The following is a 23,687-nucleotide window of genomic DNA, read 5'->3' on the forward strand; positions in this document are numbered from 1 at the left end:
AGAAAATAACCAGGATTCCCTTTGTCTATTTGGGACTCTATGCCACTTAATTGGACGGGAGGCTAGCTGAACTGTTTCTAACTAGTGTTAGTCGTGGTCACCTGTGAGGCCATTAAATGCTACAACATTCATTGAACAAATAGTTTTTAAATAATGTCATTTGCACATTTGTGTTCAGAAAGCCGTGATTTTTGGCACTGGTAGTTGGAGAGAAATTAGCAAAACTGTTTTTTCTCTTCGTGGTTTCAATCATTTTGGAGATGCCAGAAACAGGTGCAGGTGAAAATCAAACGATTTCACTACTTCGCAAGAATTTGAAGGTATATATAAATTATCCTGAATGTTGCAATGGAAATTAAGATTTGGAGGATGTAATCATTAATAGTTGTCCATTATCTACACTAGGTGTCTGCACTGATTTTATTCATTGTGTACACTGGATGAATTCATCTGTTGATAACTATTAGGAGCTAATACAGTTTATACCTTTTTAAGGCAAGTGGCCAAGTGGTTAAGGCATTCGTCCAGTGATCTGAAGGTCGCTAGTTTGAGCCTTGGCTGAGGCTGTGTGCGTGTCCTTGAGCAAGGCACTTAACCACACATTGTTCTGCGACGACACCGGTGCCAATCTAATGCCCTTTCCTTAGACAACATCCGCGGAGAGGGGAGACTTGCAGCTTGGGCAACAACCGGTCTTCCATTAAAAAAAACCTTGCCCAGGCTTGCGCCCTGGAAACTTTCCAAGGCGCAAATCCATGGTCTATCGAGACTAACGGAGGCCTACCTACCTTTTTAACCATTCCTATGAAACTGGCTAAATGGGGCAGCTGTTTAATTGGTCCAAAATGTACTGGTCCAGATGTGTCCCAATTAATCTGAATCCACTGTGCTTACTACAGGAGTGCAGTAAAAATTAAGGCTGAAGTCAAGGGATGGAAGCTGAAGGAGAGATTGTGCAGATTTTATACTGTATTCTCTATAGCTGAAAGAGATGCTTGTTGAAATATACATCAACTGGATGGAAGGAGCAAGATTACCCTGAATTTAGGACCCTCCTCCTTCCCCTTTTCCTATCAGATTCCTACTTACCTTTCCCACCTACCTGGCTTCACCTATCACCTTCCAGCTAGTCTCCTTCCCCCCCCCCCCCCCCACCACCCACAACCTTTTTATTCTGGCATCTTCCCTCTCCCTTCTCAATCTTGAAGAAAGGTCTTGGCCTGAATTATCTATTAACTCAGGCTGACTATCTATTCATATTGTACATGCTGCCTGACCTGCTGAGCTCCTCCAACATTTTGTGTGTCGCATAAGATGAGGGGGCACAGTTTCATAATGAGGGCTGGGCCATTCGGGACTGAGGTGAGGAGACACATTTTCACTCAGAGGTAGAGCTTTTCACATTCACTGCCCCAGTGAGCTATGGAAGTTTAGGCATTGCCTTCAAAACTAAAACCAATGTATTTCTGAACTTCAATTAAGAGAAAAAGCAGGAAAATGGCACTTAAGTATAAACCACAATCAGGATGAATAGTGAGGCAGGCTTGAAGGCTGGGTGGATAACACCTGATTCTATTTCTTATGGAACATAGAACAGTACAGCACAGGAACAGGCCATTCAGCTCACAAGGTTGTGCCGAATTACATTTGTAATCAAATTATATTCTTATGAATCTTATTTGTTACGGGGTGCCCAGGGAAGGGTAGCACCTCTGGAGAAGGTGCTTGTCATTCCACCCTGGGGCACTTCACTCACCTTTGGTTCCCACCCTACACTTGGCTCTCACTTGTGGCTCCAAGTAGCTGTATGCATGTAACAGCAGCTATGCACTGGTATCAGAGGTGAGGGTAGCCTGTGGCCCCGTATTTATACTTGCCTTATCATACAAAGTCAGCTCCAGTGGATTGGGTGGCTGAGACCCAGCGGCCAGGAAGGTGGTACTGCAACGCTCCGTAGAGAACAAAGGGCATGAGGAGGCACAGAAGACATCAGGGTCATCCACTGCAACGAAGGAGGACCCCAGTTTGTGACGACTGCTTGCACCACCATTGTGCCCAGACTTCTGGGGTCAAGTGGAACCATCCCAGTGTAATGGCTCTTCCACTTTAAAAAACTGTCTCACACAGATTTCCCCTCATCACCAGATATGGTGGACAACTGCAACATACGTTACCATTAATAGATCAAAAGCCGAATCATGAGCAAGTGTGCAATCAGCTAACACAATTTTGAGCTAATTTTAATTAAAATATGCTTTAAGTTCACCCTATTTCTACTTGAGAATGCACCTTAGGTAAGTGTGGCACTCCATGGGGAGGCAAAAAACAAAATTTCTGGGGTGAGGGTGTTCCATGCATTCACCATTCTGTGTATCACCCACTTTCATCCTTGTAGTATAACCTACCATCTATTTTAGAGGGTGCTGTAGAAGTGTGAGGTATCAGTCATCCACACAGATAAATAACTTGAGGACAAATGTCAAAGGACGTTACCAGTTACATCCTTCCAGCCTGAAAAAGACCAATTATTCCATCTCCACCTTGAGGCCCAATGTAAACCTGAGCAGCAGCACCTCATCTGGCCTTTTCAACAACTTTAGGCTGTTGAACTTTTGCTGCAAGGTCATCACAATGTATTATCAATTCAGTCTTTTTTTCCATTATGGACTCCAATTGATCTGCTGGGTATTTCCAGCAATCTCCTTAGGTCCAACAACAGTTCTGATCTGTCCTCACTGACCCCTCAATCTGCCACTTGAGCCTCATCAGGGTCAAGCATTGGTCAGTTAAGTAGCACAGATTAAAGAAAAACAGAGGGTTATGTGGGAGAGAAGGGTTAGATTGATCTTGGAGTAGGTTAGAGGGTCAGCACATTGTGGGACAAAGAGCCTCTATTGTTCTATGTCCAGTTGCCAATTTAGCTGTTGACTCATCTTTAGGATGTAGATATTAACTGCAGTACCTAGTGGAAAGCTATGCAGGCATATTCCACAAAGATCGCATCTATATTCAGTTCATTGATCTAAACCTTAGAGAAGACAGATTCAGATCTACTCAACCTGCCAGTCATTGAATTCAGGGTCGAGTGTTAAGTCAGTGAAGCTGTACAACAGCTGTTCTAGCTTTTTTGCTGCCGTATTAACATTGCTTTGTGAACATTGTGACTTGCCCAATCTGAGATAATTCCTTTGTCCGAACCATTTCTCCCCTCCCTATCCTCTCTGCCACTCTTAGTGAATGTGTAAGTTCAGTCCATTGAGTAGCCTGGCAGTTGACCCATTGGTCCATTCCTCCCACATCCACCCTCACTTATTTCACTGTAATTGATTCATCCCCATCAAGTCTACGATGTTTCTCTTGTTACCCACCAGCTGGGTGCAGTTTAGTTACCAACTAACCTACCAGTACATCTTTAGGAATTACATAAAAATTAGCTGCATTCTGGCCCGATGGCACCAGAATACATAGCTACTCCCCAGCCCATCTTTTAGCTCATGTTGGCTGATAATGCAAGCAACACATTTCACTGCATGTTTCAATGTACACGAGAAACAAATGAATCCGATCTTTAAACCACAGGTGGCAGTAACAGGCAGATAGTTTCAGTGCAGCTGAAATCCTTTGGGAAGGTAATGGTGAATTTCTGGAACAAAAATTGAGCATGGACATACAACATTTGATCTGTCACATGACCATCTATAATTGAAACCAAGCAGCTGGCAGTTGTATGACAGCAAAAGATTTATTTACAACAAAACCAGTAACTTCCTATTTATTACTCTTCAAACAATACAAAAGCTGTTTACAAGCAACAAAATGGAAGTACAGAAATAAAGGATTAACATCGAAAACAATTAAGCAGCATTGAAATATTAATTGATCACAGTCAGACACAGCTAATAGGATGAGGAAAAAACATATACTTTTGAATAAATATTGATTGCATTCATGCTAGAAAATACATCCGTAATGGCTAGTTTATCAACTTTCAGAGCATCAGCTTCAGTAGCTTCATTTACTTTACGCCCTCGTGGGTAATGGCCTGCTAAATCTCCAGTTTCAATAAATGAACTGCATGTTAACAATCCTCCCAAGTGGCCATCTAGCAGCCATTTTGCAGCTCCTTAAGGAGCCCCAGACAATAAATAGCCGTGTGTGTGGGCCAGTTTGAAACCCTGCTCTGATGGTGTTAAATTATTTCCCTTATATTCATTTTATATTTTCTCAAAAAAGCTCTGCCGCAGCTTCCACATTGTCGAATGGAAAGGAAAATTAAAACAAAGCCTTTGAGACATATTGATAAAACCATGGAATACATTTTTGGTTGGTTTATGATGTAATAGCATAAAACAGATTATACATAGTAAATAATAAAGTTTTTTTTAAAAAAATGCACTGTGTGGTTTGAAAATAGCTTATTTAAAACTGTATGTGTCTATTGTGACTGAGTATTGCACTAAAATCAAGTCAGTATGGGTGTTTAAAGAACAGTGTAAGGTGTGTGATGTCCAAGTCAGACTCTGTTAAAAGCTTTTCTATTAGATATACACGCGCGCATACACACACACACACACACACACACACACACACACACACACACACACACACACAACTTAAATGAGTAGCAGCAGCCGCACCTGCTAACCAATCTATCTTTGTGTGTTATTCTATTCGATCCACTTGTGTCTTTGAACCTGGTTTACGTAAGCGATGCAGGCATGTATGAAATATTCATCCACTTTTTTTTCCATTGTCACAGAAATCATTACTGCCCAGAACTTGCTAACAGTGGACATTTAAAATACTGTTTTTATGTCTCTTTTGAATGAGAACAAGTACAGATATCAGAGGGAACTCTGATAGTGCTTAAAAGTGTCCGCCTCAATCTGTTCCTTCTATTCATTCACAGGATTTTGGTACTGCCCAAGTTGCCCTTGAATTGAGTGGCTTGTTAAACCATTTCACCAGGCAATTAAGATTCAACTATATTTCTGCCTCTTCATGAGCCAGAGGGCAACAACATCAGATTTCATTCCTTTAAAGGACTTTAGGGAGCTAGGGCAACACATGCAAAATGCTGGAGGAACTCAGTAAGTCAGCCAGTATCTATGGAAATAAATTACTGAAGGGTCTCGGCATGAAACGTCGTACTGTTTATTCATTTCCACAAATGTTGCCTGACCTGCTGAGTTCCTCCAGCATTTTGTGTCCTTCTCTGGATTTACATCTGCAGAATCTCGTGTTTATTAGTGGACTAGATACTATATGTTGTCACGACTGTTTTTGTATATTCAGGGCCACCCTTACCGATATCAGCTTTCAATTCCAAGTTAACCTGATTCAAATTCCCCATTGGCTGAAGAGGGATTTGAATAAGTGTTTCTGGGCCATTAACCCAGTCATGGATTTCGGGTCCAATATTGCAACTGCTATGCTGCCATGTACAGTGTTTGCTCAGGCCGGTGAGCATTTCTGACCGGGAAGTCAAAGTGCAAGAGGGATTTGGCATTGTAGCTCTGAGATTGAGAAGTCCTAATGACAGATCAAGCTAGGCTCATTAAATTTCTGCCATTTACAAAATACTAAGCTGAATAGAAAATTTTATTGGATAGAATTTATCAGTCACTTGTGGTTTGGAAACTCACAATTACAGCATGATTAGATTACCCATTGGAAATCATTTCTCTGAAGAAACAAAATCAGTTTAGCTCTTGATCTATCTGAACAGTTGTTAATTCATTCTGCTATATGAGATGTATCATGGATTAACTGGATTTTAGAATAAAGATTAAAATTCTATAGATTTCCTTAAAGATTACATGCATTCCAGAAAACTTCAACTTCATTCAATACTTTGGAGTTGACTAAAAATTCCAGACCGATTATATTACAGGGTTCATATAAAGAATTTATAAACAATTTGAAATAGTACTCATCCAAATATCATATATAAAATTGTTAATGCTGGTTCAATAAATAATTCTAACCTGATCCAACAGCACCATTTAAGGGTTAAAACCCTAAAAAAAAAGTTGTGTTTGGCCTTGCCTGCTTATGACCCTTTAGAGTTTGTGTCTTCAAACTCAAACAGCTCAAAAAAAATCTGCACATTAAATGTGTATTGACGGCAATTGCAATGACCACAGTATGACTGCCACCTGAATACCAAATAGACCAGCTGGACTTTAACTAGGCAACAGCTAGTCTTTACAAGTTTAGTAGTAATGCTAGCTATAAAATTGCTAAAATATCACAGCATTTAGATAATGGTTGATGAGAGTGGATAGGATTTTGGATTACTATTCTCCTGACTCATGTAATGAAACAAAAGATTATTGCACACCAACTACAGTTTTTGTACATCAAGGCTGTCAAAAGTTTCTCTGTTCAGTTCAAACTTCTGGCCTGCATGCAACAGGCACTTACGTGCTCCATATAAATCCTGAATTCATCGATTTATTGGGTTTGCTTCTGGATGAATAAAAAAAAGCCAAGCAGCTACTGGCAAATGCTTCTTATGGAAGATTCTCCAACCATAAGCCCTAGAAATTTTGAATGAAAGCAGGATTGGGAAGTCTTTCCAACACTAACCAACTCAAGTGGCCAGTTTATTAGCTACACCTGCTCATTAATGCAAGTATCTAATCAGCCAATCATGTGGCAGCAACGCAATGCATAAAAGCATGCAGACATGGTCAAGAGGTTCAGTTGTTGTTCAGACCAAACAAAAGAATGGGGAAGAAATGTGATCTAAGTGACTTTGACTGTGGAATGTTTGTTGGTACCAGATGGGGTGGTTTGAGTATCTCAGAAACTGCTGATCTGCTTCACACACAAGTCTCTAGAGTTTATAGAGAATGGAGCAATAAACAAAAATATCCAGTGAGCAGTTCTGTGGGCAAAAACAGCCTGTTGATGAAAGATGTCAGAGGAGAATGGCTAAACTGGTTTAAGCTGACAGGAAGGCAGCAATTATTAAAATAACCACGCCTTACAACAGTGGCGTGCAGGAGAGCGCCTCTAAAAGCACAACACGTCGAATCTTGAAGTGGATGAGCCACAGCAGCAAAAGACCACACTAGGTTCCACTCCTGTAACTAATCCACTCCTGTAACTAATAAAGTGGCCACTGTGTGTATATACACCAAAGTCTTCCCTATGAAGTCTCACAATGAACATTAAAGTTGGCAGAAAATCTTTTATGTTGGAAGTATTAAGCAGTTTTCTTACAAAAAGGACACCTGTAAGACTGCTGAAATTAGTAAATTAAACAACTAAGCAGTTATTTTCTCCTTTAAGAACATACAGCAGAGACTTTTAGGTATACATTGCATTGATGCCATTAGAAATATATGTAATCAAATAATCTCAGGTTACAGTTCATTAGGTTAGCATATGTAGTACAGTAAATACATCCAAAAAGGTTTTTATTTGGTGGAAGAGGATAAAGGGGTTTTGTGGAGAGAGGAGGTTCAATTTTTAATGCAATTTATTAATTTATGATCTGCAATGATAATGAAGTGGAAGGTAAGTACTAAGTCATTTTGAAGGCTGATTGGTTTTGCTCTCAAACTTCTCGAATGAGTTCTGTGGTATCTGGTATTTTATCACAGAAGCTACCCTAGCATTCCAGCAAATGGCAGGTATCATATATATGAAGAATTTCAATCCACTGCACTGTAAGAGAAGCCCTTCAGTGACCCAAGGTCAAAGCCTTTTCAGAATTAATCTTTGCACAACAGACTATTTCTGAAGAGATTTATAAGTGCTAGACTGAGGCCACTGCTAACACAGAACAGAGTATGATCATTTGAGCTTCAGCTATTACGGTACGCTGCTCAGTAGCCACACTACAGCAAGGTTAGCCTTTGTCTTTGAAAGAGAGACCACAGAGGGTAAAAGGGGCATATAGGCTTTGGTTAAAAGTCAGTTTTAAATAAATAAAAGTTGCTTGAATTTCTTTAAACTTTTTCTTTCTACAATACAGCACTAATACATCTTAAAGTATATGATTTATAATTGTGTATAAACAAAATCATGGTTAACAAGTACATGGTATTCATTTCCCATCTGATATTATAAATACTGATTTGATTCTCCCCCACAAATGTGGCATTGAAATTAGTGGAACTGACTGGAACAGTGCCTGCTGACATGGCCAAATTAAACAAAATGCCACTCTGCAAGGTAAACATTAAGTTCCCTAAATTGAATTTCATTATAAATTCTTGTTCCTAACTTTGAACATTAAGGAAGCATTCTTTCCCAGCCAAGCCATCAAGAGTAAAGTTGCTAACTTCATCATGATTAGTAAATTTTCGTGCCTACTTTTCGACAGGATCCGAAAGAGGGAAACCAGTCCTGCGTCTTCACCAAGCCCTCCATGCGAATGAGAATATGACCATTTACCCAAAGATAAATTATGGCTGTCAGGAGTACATTTGCATCTTTAAAGAGTATTGGACATGAACGAGCATAATTCTAATAGATAATCAGTAGTTCATATTTAAAAAAATTAAAAGTTAATCAGTCTGATAAATTGTATATAGCTTGAATGTGTTCATGAGCAAAATGATCATTTCCAAACAGAAGAATACTTAATTTTTCTGTTCTCTCTGTGAATGCAGGCTCATTTTCAACATTTACAAGAAATTTGAATAGATTAATGAATGGGAGGGGTATGGAGGACTATAGTCTGGGTACAGGTCGATGGAACTAAGTAGATTAATAGTTCGGCACAGGCAGACGGGTCTGCTTCTGTACTGTAGTGTTCCATGACTCCAGCATGCTTTAAGCACTGAAACTATTCCACACAGCAGAGGAAAAGAGATATAGATTAAAACTGCAAACTAAATAAAGACAATAGGATATTAAGATTTTGCATACTGGAATAAAACCCCCATTACCCAGAGGTGTAGGTATGAATCTGACCCAAAGGCTTTGGATTTCCAGCATCTGCAGAATTTCTCACGTTTAGGAATTACTCCGAGGTATTTTTGGGTGAACGCTCTACACAAACTGAACAGCAGAGGGTGCTCAACATGTAAGGAAACTGAGGCTGGCACTACCAGGCTCACATTAATTAACATCTTTATTAAGCTGATGATTAAACAGGCTAAATTCATTACCCAAAGCATAGCCGAATTTTAAAACCTAATCTTTGATAGGTGTCAGCTGTTCCAGCAATCAACAGCTCAATTCAAACCCTTTCCTACACCTCTAAAGGGCAGGCAAAATAAAACATTTAAACCCCCATTACTGAAGCCAATCAAACGATAGAATATAATAGAATTTTCCACTGCTGTGTGAAGTGCAAAAGGTATTTAGACTTGTCACAGTGACTTTCGGTGATAATGGTGATGTGTGTCAACTCACAAGCATTCCTTCTTCTTACCATAACTAATTGTCCTGACCCTTCTTTTGAACATGGCAATTTATTTTTATGTTATACAATGTACCTCTTACCTGGCAGTAAAATAGATTTTAAATATTCAAAATCATTTTCAGGGAAAAATCGATACAAGAAAAAAAATAAGTGGACTGGGGGAAAATTTCAGAACCAGTATATAAATGGTGAAAGCTCTTCTACAAAATAAACCCCAAAATACTAATATTTTAGCATTATTTCTAGCTCTGTGCGCTTTTGGCCTTGTTATGCCCAAGCAGCTCATTCAGAAATATGAGACAATGGTAGAACTTCCTGCACCGTAGTCTCCATGTGGGAATCCTCTGAGGGAGAAGGTGCGTCACCTTCCTTCTGTTCTGTGTGGGCATCAGTCCGGTCTGGCGACTCAATCCGACTTCTGATTTCGGATGCGCCCGGGTGATTTTTCCTCAAATGCTGATTCAGAGTGCCTTGGAAAGGGAAGCATTTACCACAGATCTCACAGCGGTACGGCTTGTCATCCGTGTGCCCTCGGATGTGATACTCGAGTTGGTCTTTGCGAGTGTATTTTTTTCCACAAAAGCGGCAGACGAAAGGGGTGATTCCCATGTGAAGCCGCATGTGTCGGTCAAGACTCCCTTTCTGATTGAAGGATTTTCCACAATAGATGCAGATAAGCCTTTGATTGTATGGGAACCAGTGCTCCCTTCCATCATGGTCATGAGGAGTACTCTCAAAGCTTTGCCTGTTTGGCCCACCATCGCCATCAGAAGACTGACTAATCACATTCTGTCCTTCATTCTGGATCTGTATGTTTCGTTTCAGTCGTCCTCGACCCCTAAAATTACTAAGCATAGATCTAGAGGGGCTCGAGTTGGTGAGACAACCATAGGTGGTCGACAAACCAGCTGACTGGGATGCGGGCTGAGACAGTGAGAAAGCCTGCTGCAACACTGGCCCGTACGAGCTGACGTTCACGGCCACCATTCTGTCGACGTGATCGCCATCTACCATTTCCGTATGGTAACCGTCGTCACCCACTGACGAGCTGTCTGAGCAACTCGGCCGGTCGGACTTCTCCATTTTGACCTTGACCTCCGTGATCTGGGCACTGATCGGGTTGGTCTCCCGCACGATGAGCTCTGCTTGCTCGTGATCACCCTCGATCTGGATTTCGTGCTCTGAGATGCTGCCACTGCTTCCGGGGTCAGAGTGCCTTTCCTCCATTGCCCGATTCTGAAAACCTCGGTTGTGCACAGTTTCCATCCGTGTTTCGCTAGGAATTGTCGTCGGCCGTACTTGCCCATAGTACGGCGGTGAGATTTCAACCGGATTTAAGAAGCGGCTATTGCTATCTCTAACCCCGTTGCGATTTCCCTGATTATCTTCAGTATTGACCACCACAGAGTCAATACTCACAATACTGAATTTCGAGTGAATACTCTCCAAGATCTGAGTGCATTTGTCAATTATGCACTGCATCTGCAGAAAGCTTGCAGCAGTAAGAAAACTAACAACGTCTTTCAAGTGCAACGAGAGTCTCCCAGTGTAACAAAATGAAAGCAATTGTTCGAATACATCTGGATTTTTAATAACTGATATTGATAAACCACTCATGGTGCTCAGTGCTGAATGATCTCGGAAATAAGGGGAGCTGGCAGCTAGGACGGCCTTGTGGGCTCTGAACGGCTGACCCTGGATGTGAACTATAATATCACATAACTTTCCTTGCAAGCGTAGCTCGTTAAGTTGGCTCAGAACACAGTTGCTGTACTCAGGCACGTCAAACTGAATATATCCACTGTTATCCATTTCTTCTGTGGTCAAAATTAAGAACCTGCAAGGATCACAAATTGAAACAAGTCAATGGGATCAATCTCTACAGATAAGGATTTTACAGTCATTTACTTTGTAGTAAAGAGACAACAGTTTTATACGTGGCAATTTCCATCTATTAATAATAAAAATAAAATTACATGCAAAAATGTGATATTTGAACCTTCTAAGATCCATTTCAAAAATGACAACGCATTAATAGTTCAATGGTTCCATTTAATATCAGAGAATGTACACTATATATAACCTGAAATTCTTAATCTACGGGCATCCTCAAAACAGAACCCTAAATAATGAATGACAGAAAAGCAGAAGAACCCCAAAGCCCCTCCCACACACAAGCAGCATCGATCCTCCCCCCCTTACTCTAGCAGAAAGAATCAGCACTCCCACCACCCAAGCAACAGCCAACCCCAGAGAGATCATGGTCTTCATAAAAAAAAACTACTGTTTATACCAACAGCTTGATTTTGATCCCTCTCTTCCCCCGTCCCCATCTCCCTGCCCCCCCCCACCTTTCTCTCAGAATATCTGGGTCTAAAATCAAATTTAATTAAGAAGTGAATCTAAGTGGGGGGAAAACAAGAGGAAAAAAATTAAAAGTACAACAATCCTGGTGCAGAATAAAGAGCAACCTGAAGCAGAGTTCTAACAATTCTCTTTCAAGAAAATAATCCAAATTACCTCTTGTGATTAGTTAATGGTACACCAGGTTTACACAAACCAGGGTGCAATGAAATTCCTCAGTTGCATGAAGCTCACAAAATACACCTGATAATAAATACCATCACTGAACTATTCCCACAATCTATGGACTCACTTTCAAGGTCTCCATCTCATGCTTTCGATTTTTATTTATTATTATTTTTTTTTGTTCCTTTTTATTTGCACATTGGCTGTTTGTCCATCCTGTTGGGTGTGGTCTTTCATTGACACTATTAGGTTTCTTGGATTTACTATGTTCAGTATGCCCGCAAGAAAGTCATTCACAAGGTTGTGCAAGATGATATATATATGTACTTTGATAATAAATTTACTTTGAATTTTGAGTTCTGAGTTGCAAAAATTGCAATGCTTTATGGTTAGAGGTTATATCTAATGCTAGAGTCTTCACTTAATAGCCCAATTTGAAAATAGATTTATAGCGAGGCTGTATGTAAGTAATTTCGAGAATGCCTATATGCAGGTAGGGTAGAGGACAATCCGCTCCAAGATGTGTGCTACTGCAGCCTTTACTGAGACACACAACAAAAGAAAAATCAACTAAGTTGTTTATTCCCCTCCAAAGATGCAAGCTGACTTGCTGAATTCCTCCAGCATTCTGTATGTTTCCCAGGAATGGAAAAGGCGAGAGAAAGTGGTGGATACAGTCCAGTTCATCACAGGCACAGCCCAGCCACATTTACAATGAGCGTTGCCACAAGAAAGCAGCATTCATCAAGGACTCCAACCAAGATGGCCATGCTCTCTTCTCAATACTACAATCGGGCAGGACATACGACAGCCTTAGGTCCCACACAGTTATTACCCTTCAACCATCAGGCTCCTTAATCCAGTGTGGATAACTTCTCTCACCCCAACACTAAACCTATAAACTCACTTTCAAGAACTTTACAACTCAATGTTACTTATTTAGTTTTAAAAATTATTTTCACAATCTGTCTTCAGCACACTGCCTTTGGTATGTAGTTTTTCTTAAATTCTAGGGCATTTCTTTATTGTCCTGTAAACACCTGCAACAAAATGAATCTTGAGGTAGTATATGGTGACATATATGTAATGTAATAACATTTACTTCCAACTCAAGATTTCCAGCATCTGCAGAATCTCATGTTTATGAACTGCAACTGCAACTGAATCCAAACGAATTTGACCGGTGATCCTGGCTTGCTATTTGCAGTGTCTGTAGAGGATCACACAAATTAAACCCTGCGCCCAGTAAAAGTCTGGGAAACCAGAAAGAAGTCTCATTGGCAAAGAGGCCTTGGACATGTACTGCTGAAACCTCGCCCTTGGGAAAACCTCTGACAGGGAGGTCGTGGGACAAGATAACTCAAACCTGTAAACAAAAATTAGTGAACTTACCTGTGCCCATCTAACAAAAGGACCAGGGATCCCTAATCAAATCTGTAGGCCAGCACTCCTACACCAGGATTGGTTGGCTCCACCTGGAAGCCAATGGAGTCCATCACTTACACAAATGGGATTTCAAGCAGCTCCACATAATTCTGGGATATTTATCTAAAAATGGTTGAACAGAGGCTGCTCCCTCTGGGACTGCCTGCTTTGGCTAGCTTGATTTAGATCATTTTTGTCCCATTTAAAGCAAAGGTTAATAGGTTCTGAATTGGTAAGGGCATCAAAGGTTATGGTTATGGGGAGAAGGCAGGAGGACGGGTTTGAGAAGGACAATAGATCAGTTGTGATCCAATATTAGAGCAGACTCAATGGGTCAAATGGCCTAATTCTGCTCCTATATGTGTAAGCTAAATTACTGTGCTGTATTGACAGAAACAGCAATGAAGAATCCTTCTACATTTGTGTGCGACAGTATTCCCGAGTCTCCAGCCGGGTCTTGCATGGCTGACTGTAGTGCAAACTGAACTACTGACATGATGAAGGAAGCCCTGAACACCACCAGAGATGGAGAATGTTCACTGCTCCCTAAACACCAGCGGTAACAGGCAGTACTGACCGAGAATGAATGAACAGAGTACTAAACTCCTGAATGACCCATCTCACTGCATTCCCAAATAAAAAGTGGGGTTATTTTACCCTTTTACTTTATACAAAACATACCCTTTATTTTTAAACATGAGATTCTGCAGATGTTGGAAATTCAGAGCAACATACACAAAATGCTGGAGGAACTAAACAGGTCAAGCAGCATCTATTGAAATGAATAAACAGTCGACATTTCAGGCTAAGACCCTTCAGTGTTATTTGTGTTGATCTTCATTTGCCATTTAGTAGAATTCTTCAATGTAAGTAGCTGCTGGAAGTTACAGATCCCAGAAAGAATGCACGAGGCAGCAATTGCTATCAGGGATTTGGGGGGGGGGGGGGGGGCGGATGTAGAACTCTGAATGCTGAAGCTCTGTAACTATCAATGGCAGGATCTGCCCATTTACACTTACCAGAAAAACAGGTTCACTTTAGAACCATGCAACATATAATGCAAAGACCACTTTATGAACAATCTTGGAGAAGAGGGAATATTTGCAAAGCTGCAAATTCATTTCTGTGCCACGAATCACAATGAAAGTCTGGCACAGTCTACAAGTCACTGACACTTCTTAGCCATAGAGTATTATGCAAATTATAGCTGCTTTAAATTCAGGAATATTCTTTTTGTGCTACCTCATTATGTTACAACCCTGCAATTGATGCTGCTTTCTTGTGCTTCTAAAACATGTTGAAACAAATTTCAGTTGGAAGAAATATAAACACAGGCACATTAGTATTTTTTCTATTCAAAGTGGCTGAAGTGTTGGCAAAGACAGCCATCCATTTGCACAGCTTGTGGCTATTAAGCCCCTGCACTCTATATAACAACATGTCTGAAGCTGAATGATTCCTTCATCCAAGCATTCATATGGCATCATAAAGCTCGACACAAAATGAACTCTACAGCGTGTTTTCTATTAGTGTCACACCATGAAGCATATTCGGCATGCCTAAAATCTAACACAAGGTGCCAGTGCCTTAGGGATATCTTGACTGCTAAGGCAGCACTATTTTAAACCTGTACATTGATCAATAGCAAGAAAATATTTTGCGTTTTCCAGCTCTAAGTTATTAGAAAGGTTCAAAAGAATTAAAAAGGATACAGGTTATATCATGTAAGGTGTTTGTTTACAGAATAGAGATAGATATCAAATAAACATTCTGCAATTGATCAGCCAGAGCCTCACTGAAATAGCACCAAGTAATCTCAAATCAATTTAAAACTGCCAAGCAAGTAGCTCTTCTAAATTAAGTGCAATAATTTCAGATTTGGCCATATATATTCCCAGGGCAAAAGCAATGAGCTCATGAGAAAAGGTTTCCAACTGACTGCTTTTACACATTGTACAGACCTTTGAGTTGGAGTTTGTTTTTACAATAATATTAAGTTGTGGCATACATTTTTTAAAAACAGTAGTCAACTACAGAAAGCATGGCAAATGCCTAAAGGTCAAGCTGATCAAAATGATTTTAAGAATAACACTGGCCAGGCAAAAGGACCCTAGCTATGATGGTACACTTGTATTTACTAAAACCATGAGAGGGGGGGGGAGAGAGGGGGGGGAGAGAGGGGGGGGAGAGAGGGGGGGGAGAGAGGGGGGGGGAGAGAGGGGGGGGAGAGAGGGGGGGGAGAGAGGGGGGGGAGAGAGGGGGGGGAGAGAGGGGGGGGAGAGAGGGGGGGGAGAGAGGGGGGGGAGAGAGGGGGGGGAGAGGGGGGGGAGAGGGGGGGAGAGAGGGGGGGAGAGAGGGGGGGAGAGAGGGGGGGGAGAGAGGGGGGGGAGAGAGGGGGGGGAGAGAGGGGGGGGAGAGAGGGGGGGGAGAGAGGGGGGGGAGAGGGGGGGGAGAGAGGGGGGGGAGAGAGGGGGGAGAGAGGGGGGGAGAGAGGGGGGGAGAGAGGGGGGGGAGAGAGGGGGGGAGAGAGGGGGGGGAGAGAGGGGGGGAGAGAGGGGGGGAGAGAGGGGGGGGAGAGAGGGGGGGGAGAGGGGGGGAGAGGGGGGGGAGAGGGGGGGGGAGAGAGGGGGGGAGAGAGGGGGGGGGAGAGAGGGGGAGGGAGAGAGGGGGGGGGAGAGAGAGTGTGTGTTATGACTCTTCCCAAGATGTAAAATACCTTTGGTCATCTTAAAAGGAACGAATTGCACACAGCTGGCTGGGTTGGTGGTGGATTAATCAATCCGAAACAAAGAATCAAGGCCGCATAGCACTTTTGAAGGTATTCTTTCAGGGTAACATTCCCAAGTGTAAAATTTAAAATGGACTGCTGGAGGAGCTCAGCAAGTCAACTGCATCTCTGGGACCGAATGAATAGTTGACTGTTTGGGCTGAAACCCTTCATGACAGGACAGTCATGAGTCCCAATGAAGAGTCTTGGCCCGAAAAGTCGACTGTTTATTCCCCTCCAGCACCTTGCGTTTCTCTCAAGGTTTTCAACATCTGCAGAATTTCTTGTTCAGAATTTAAAATGGATTTTGATCTTAGAGTATAAAACTTTGTCTTTTTCTTTCTTTTCTTTTTCAATCTTTTTATTGAATTTCATATATAAAAAAACATAACATAATAATGAATAGGTTATAAATGCATAAGACTTGAAATTGAATTAATAATAGGATAACAATATCCTATTAAAATATCAACAGAAAAACATAATACATTATCAATCAAGCCTATAATAATTATATGAAAAAAATAAGAATAATCGTCAAAAGAAAAAGAAAAAATTGTGAAAATACAAGCAAAAAATATATTTTGAGAGAAAAAAAAATACTAAACTAAACTAACATGGGCAATAATAACAGTTTATTTGTATATGATAGTGCCAAAAACTCCAGAACTCCATACCAGAAATACTTTGTCATATTTTATTGGGAAAGAAAACATATTAATACAATTGATTCCCTCCTGAATAGTTTAAACCAACCCAAAACTATTTCTTTAAAAACACGTCCATTTTTCATTTTAAAATGGCGAACAGTTAATAATTGTACACGTTATTTTGTAACTTGACCAGGCCTCCCGAGTAAGCAATTCTCTTTCCCTGACCCATTCTCCTAGGGTCCTTGCGATTACAACTTGATAAAGAGGAAAATAAGCAGGACCAAAATCCATATTCACTACACAGCACACAGCATGTGCCAGAATCAGGTTTATTATTAATGACATATGGTTATGGAATCTGCTTTGCAGCAGCAGTGCAAGATGAAAATTACTATAAGACACCAATAAATAAATAGTGCGAAAAGAGGAAACAGCTGGTCTTAGATCTCAGAACAGCCTCACTCAGTATTCCTCGTTAGGCTGGCAAGTGCTGTGGACAAGGACCAGTGAGGACAAGGGCTGATGGCCCTACCAGTTCAGCTAGGTGCCCCTTGCCCCTACCCCTCAAGGTCAGTCAACCCATTCAAGCGGGGGGGGGGGGGGGTTCAAGTTCAAGGCCTGGAGTTTGGGATCCCACGGTCCGCTAGTCCTGGGGTCAAAACTGAACATCAAAACCAAAATTCAATCAGAATTCCAGAAGCTGAGCCGAAGCCTTAAGCCTATGAGTCTCGACCACTGAGAAAGCCAGGGTCCCTAGGACTGTGCGAGTGCGTGGGAGGGAGGAATGGAGCTCGTTTTGCTGCATGCTGCATTATGCATTGCTCTGTCGAGCATTGTGAAGGGGTTATGTTGCTGCTGGAATGCGTGGCAACACGCGGGCTGCTCCAGCGCATCCTTAGGTTGTGCTGGTGTTAACAATGCATTTCACTGAGTGCTTTGATGTATATGTGATAAATAAATCTGAATCTGAGATCAGGAAGATCTCACTCAATTCCCAGCTGTATAGGGTTAGTTGATATTTGCTGGGGCATTGGAGAAGTCTCCTATAATTAGTCTCAGCTCACTTGGATTAGGTTGATGGAAATTAAAATTAACCAAGGCTGGTCTTGCTGTTTGTTAACCAGTGGCCACTGGTGAAAACCTTACCAGGACTCAACCTGAGTTACAGGGAAAGACTGAGTAGATTAGGGCTTTTTAAATTTTACTTAATTTTTATTATAAAATACAGTGCAGAACAGGCCCTTCTAGCCCAATGAGTCGCACCACCCAGCAACCCATCTATTTAATACCAACCTAACCACAGGACAATTTACAATGACCAATAAACCTACTAATCTGCACAGCTTTGGACTGTGGGAGGAAAACTCGGAGAAAAGCACACAGTTCATGTGGAGAATGTATAAACTCCATAGAGACAGTGCCGGAATTGGATTCTGAACTCCAGAATGTCCCGGTCTGTAATAGCATTTTTAGTAATTAAAATGCTCAAAGCAATTTGGTAGATAGCTGTATACTTCTGGCACACAAATTTGTATACTATGGTTTACAAATCTCAGCAATCCTGGGCAAGATCAGACTGACTACTGAGACTGCACTGTCTAACAAATGCTAGTGCACACCCACCCGACTGTAGGTACAGGAAATGTTAGAACTGTGTTGAAATGAAACTAATTATTTACATAAGAACAACAAAATTACTACACTGTTGGATCAGAGGTTACTGCAATTATCATTTATGTTTTATTTTCTGGTTTTATCATATGAGGAACTAAATGCACAAAACAAATCACTGAAACAAAACTTTTTAAAATGGCTTAATTATTCTTAATTATTGAAAGCTGACAAAACTTGAGCAAGAGGAGCAAAGAGGCAAAAATAGTGAGGCAGTATTCATGGGATCATTGACCATTCAGAAATTTGACAGCAGAGGGGAAGAAACTGCTCCTAAAACATCTTTTGCCTTTTGGAGTAAGTACATACTTTCAAGAAAATAGATGCAACATGATACTAAAATTGTTTAGGCTCATATACCAAAATATATTTAACTTATTAAAAATAAAACTTCTAATGTTCAAGGGAAAACTGCTGAAATGGTGTCACTTCTGGGTTTTATCAAGGCATTCAGCATGAGGCTTTTTTTAAAGCAATAAACTCCAAATAAATCTAATCCCTCTTTAAAGGCAGGGCAGCGTTGTTCCTCCAGATTAAAATTTCACAGCACAAAGTGAAACCATTCAGTAGAGGTTGCTCACACTACACTGAACATTTTTACATTTAATCTAATTGCTGTCCGTTCCCAAGACTTCCTTAATTTTCTTTTAAAATACATGCAGACTACCTTTTTAAAACCTATTGCAAATTCATCTTCCTCTTGTGCTTCTCATTCTCTAAAAGCATGCAAAGAATTCATCCTATTTCAGTTGATCAAATCAGAAAGACAAGAATGTTGCCCATTTTGAGTGGAAATACACCCCCACCACCCCATTTTAAAATCAAAATTTTATCAATCTTCAGCTTTTCTAACTCGTCCTAGTTTCCCTTTCATGAAAGACTGAAGTACCATCTCTATGGGCTTGACATCCTTATAAAGTAGGTGAACTAAAACTGGAGCTTTAACTACAAATTATATGCAGTGTTGCTCTCAGATTTTGCATTCTGTTCACTGTTGATAAAAAGGCGTTTTTTAAAAAAGCTTCATCTTGCTCTGATGCTTTTTAAAGATTTTGACACATAATCCCCCTCTCATTTAAGATTTAATATGTTTATCCTTCCACCAAACTTTACATCTCATTTCCCTGCATTGAATTTAATTTGGTTTGCAAGCTTCGGCATTACGTCTTTCCTTCTCAGTCCTGAAAAAGGGTTATGACCTGAAACGTCAACTATCTATTTATTTCCATATATGCTGCTTGATCTGCTAAGTTCCTCCAGTATTTTGTGTGTTGTTCCCAAGTTCCTAGTCGCTTTGCCAACCCTCTGAAATACCAGCTGCTTTTGGCTGTCTGAGAATGATAGCATCCCATTGCAAAAAATACTTCATTATTAAAATGGAGCCATTTAAAGTAACACTAACCTTGATCAACAAGACAGACATCACTGCTCATGCTGCTGCATTCATTAACTAACCTCTCCCTTCAGTTTAATTCCTTTCACCAGAATTTCCTTAAAAGCCAGCTCTTTCTGCCAGCAAGCAGGTCAAATGATCTTTAGACGTTTGCTTCATTTGTGGCTGCAATTTGTTACTTCAGCAAAGAGCATTCAAACAAGAAGAATGAAACTTCTATTTACAAATCTGTGACAGCTGTCCTTCATTAGCTTGTGTTTCTAAGCTATCAATTTGGTTTCACATTTTGGCCCCCCAACGCTTAAAGTATTTGTTAAACCTAACCAGTCTATAATTATACACTTTATCCCTTGTTTTGCACAGAGGTGTTACACTGACAACACTCCAGTTATCTGGCTCAACTTCATTTCAAAGGATGGTCAAAAATCTTCAAACATTTAGCATTCCAGCCATGCAAGCCAGTCGGATAAGGTGTCATTATTTAATTGGGTCCTGCCTCTTTCATTACTTGAATATCTGTAGTTTATCTCGAGAAGCTGATCATTCCCATTCTCCTAAGCTTGTTAAAGCATGGCTGGCAGTGATGCTTTGCACTGAACACCGTCAGAGGTGTAAATGCATCTTTACCAAAGGCAGTGTAAGGTGCTCCTTCCCTCTGCATAGCCCCCCCAGACCGCCCCCCTTATCAGGGTAATGTGAAGGATGGTCATACGAGCAGCCGGTGCACATCACAAATCCTGGTTATACGACCACTGACGCCAGGCAGACAATCTCTGAACAGTATTGATAATGGCTGGGGTCAACAGTCTTGTAGAGACACTGCCCAAAATAAGACATTTTCTACAGATTTTTGTAGAAAAATCTGCCAAGAACAATCATGGTCATGGATAGCGGGAAAACCATGATTGCCCCATGTCATGCAACAGGGCACATAATGATGACAACTGTCAGAGCGTGGGGAAAATAAAAATCAGGAACAATGCTGAAGACTCCAGAAGGACTGAAGCTGGTTATCTGATGCCTGACCCACTGTATTCTTCCAACATTTTGTGTGCTGCTTCAGTAGTAATTCTGTCGCATAGCACAAGGCTCTGAAATAGCCTCACCCAAAGCACTGATCAGAACTGCTTTCCCATTTAAGGTGTATGCTGTTATGAAACTATTAAATCAAAGCTTCACAGGATGTTTCAATACTTTGAGACTAAACTTAACAGAAAGGAAATCCAACAACATGCAAGGCCACAGACTTAAAAATAATAGGGGAAAGAATTTAATATTGGTTATTGTTGTCACGTGTACCAAGGTACAGTGAAAAGCTTGTCTTGCATACTGCTCATAAGAGATCAATTCATTACAGTGCTTTGAGATAGCATGAGAAAAAAGTGCAGAATAAAGCATATAAGCTACATCCCATAAACACTCAGTGGCCACTTTATTAGGTACATCTGTGTGCTTATACTAATATCTAATCAACCAATCATTTGGCAGCAACTCAAATGCACAAAAGCATGCAGACCAAACAGTAAAATAGGGAAGTAATGTGATCTAAGAGACTTTGACTGTGTAATGATTGTTGGTATCAGAGGTGGTTTGAGTATTTCAGAAACTGCTGATCTCTTGGGATATTCAAGCACAAAAGTCTATAGAGTTTACAAAGAATGGTGCATAAAACAAAAAAAAACACCAAGTGAGCAGCAGATCTGTGGATGAAAATGTCTTTTAAACGTTTTCTCAGAGGAGAATAGCCTGACTGACTTGAAGCTGACAGGAAGGTTAATCAGATAATCATGCACTACAACGGTGTGCAGAAAAACATCTCCGAATACACATGTAAATTCTTGAAGTGGATGGCCACAGCAGCAGAAGACCACACCGGGTTCCTCTCCTGTACCTAATAAAGTGGCCACTGAATGCATAAAGTTTTAAAATTCTCTACCTAAAAGAATATGTACTTTGGATATCATGCAAGATCATGGAGAAAAACCTAGGACAGGTGATAGATTTTTCAGGGATAGCTCTTTCAGAGTTAGTCCTAACAAGATGGGCCAAACTGCTGTCTATGCAACACAGGTTTAATGTTGCTGTAATTGTGTACTCTGATTTTTGCAACCAGACCGGTTTATTTTGAAGACAAGAATATTAAAAAGTTCTATTGGTGACTTTTAGCCTAATGATTACGATTCTAACTACTCCCTAGCATAAAAACGTGATATTTGCACTACTTGTAATAAAATGGTAGCTCCGGGTTTGTTTGAATATTAAACTAGATTTAATATTCATCCATCTTGACTGTAAGCCTTAAAACTGCAGAATAGAACAGGCTGAATATTACGATTCATGCTCGACATTCCATGCAACCAAGGGGTACTTTCCACTTTTAACATACAAAGCCACTATTGTAGTCATTTTTACATAATGGCTGCAAGTAAATGCAATGTATCAATCGTAAAGAGAGTACCCTTTATCTGTGGCCTTTAAAACTAGAAGCTAACCCTCTCTTGCACTCAAATCCCAAGCACAAATAGCTGCTACAACTGAACGTTATGCTTTATGACCTGTAAACCTGGAATAGAAATGCACCAGCACGTGTAATGTCTGCAATGTAGCATGAGATGAATGTAATCTTTACAGTCACGTGAGCATGCACTGCTCTGACCCATCACCGCTCCAGCGTACTATTTTCACAATATACTACCTGGCCGACAAAGTACACAAATAAATCACACCCTGCCTCATATTTCAAAAAGGTACAAAAATATACTTGCCCAATCTATTTTGTTGGGATGTGTAATCATAATCATTTTTATTTTACACCCAAGACATAGGAGCAGAATTAGGCCATTTGGCCCATCGATTTGCTCCACCATTCCATTGTGGCTAATTTAATTTCCCATTCAACCCATTCTCCTGCCTTCTCCCCGTAAACCTTTGATGCCCTTAGCAATCAAGAACCTATCAATCTCCACTTTATCTATACTCAATGACTTGGCCAGCACAGGGTCAGTGGCAATGAATTCCACAGATTCACCACAGAAATTCCTCATCTGTTCCAAAGGGGCATTCTTATATTGAAGTTGTGCCCTCTGGTCTTAGACTCACCCACTATAGGAAACATCCTCTCCACGTCCACTTTCATTATTTGACAGGTTTCAACGATCCCCTTCATTCTAAACTCCACTGAGTACAGACCCAAAGCCTTCAAATGCTATGTTAACCCTTTCATTTCCAAGATCATTCTCGTGTACCTTCTAGCAATTCATCCATGTCCTGTATTTAAAGAAACAGTACAACTGGCAAATTTGTCCCCACCTCCTCATAATAATTCCCCCACTCCCCCAAATTCATTGATTCCTTTATTATGCTGAAATTAGGAGCATTATTTCTGTCAAATTGTCATTTTAAGTAGCACCAAGCACTACACAAAGAGACTGGATCAAATTCTCTCCTAATGTAGAAAGGTTTAAAAGCTGAACAGCACCAAAGACTCCATTTTTAAATCCTTCCTGACGCCGGACCACCAAACTCTGCTGTAGTCCCTCAAATCATGTGCGCTGGCACATCGGAATCTGTTACGATCAGAATTTGCCATAGCTCAGTTATGCAGTGATAGCACAGCATATCCTTTCCACTGCTGCAGCTTCTGGCCTGGATGAATCAGCTCAGCTCCAAGTCACTGCCACCTAAGATTCTTTGGAATGCAAGGTTCACTGGCCCATCGCCAAAATAAAGCATTTACAGAATACATGGCTTTCAAACTAACCTTACCACAACCCTGGAACAGTTACTGGTGGGTAATCAGCAGGATTGTCTCTCTCTAGTTTCCTTTCTCCTAATGTTTTAGACCATTTGGACACCACTTACTCA

At 40.7% G+C, this 23,687-nt stretch overlaps 1 protein-coding gene across 2 annotated transcripts in view; it reads right to left on the reverse strand.

Moving 5' to 3' along the window:
* Window positions 1–3,723: 3,723 nt before the first annotated feature.
* zbtb34 (zinc finger and BTB domain containing 34) overlaps window positions 3,724–23,687 on the reverse strand; it is a 36,147-nt gene continuing 16,183 nt past the window's right edge. For both annotated transcript variants that reach the window (XM_059993866.1, XM_059993865.1), the window contains one exon: window positions 3,724–11,222. In XM_059993866.1, the coding sequence (XP_059849849.1) occupies window positions 9,668–11,197 (1,530 nt within the window). In that variant the 5' untranslated portion in view covers window positions 11,198–11,222 and the 3' untranslated portion in view covers window positions 3,724–9,667. The remainder of the gene's footprint in view (window positions 11,223–23,687) is intronic.

Source organism: Hypanus sabinus, chromosome 18 (assembly GCF_030144855.1).
Source record: "Hypanus sabinus isolate sHypSab1 chromosome 18, sHypSab1.hap1, whole genome shotgun sequence".
NCBI classification, from domain to species: domain Eukaryota; kingdom Metazoa; phylum Chordata; class Chondrichthyes; order Myliobatiformes; family Dasyatidae; genus Hypanus; species Hypanus sabinus.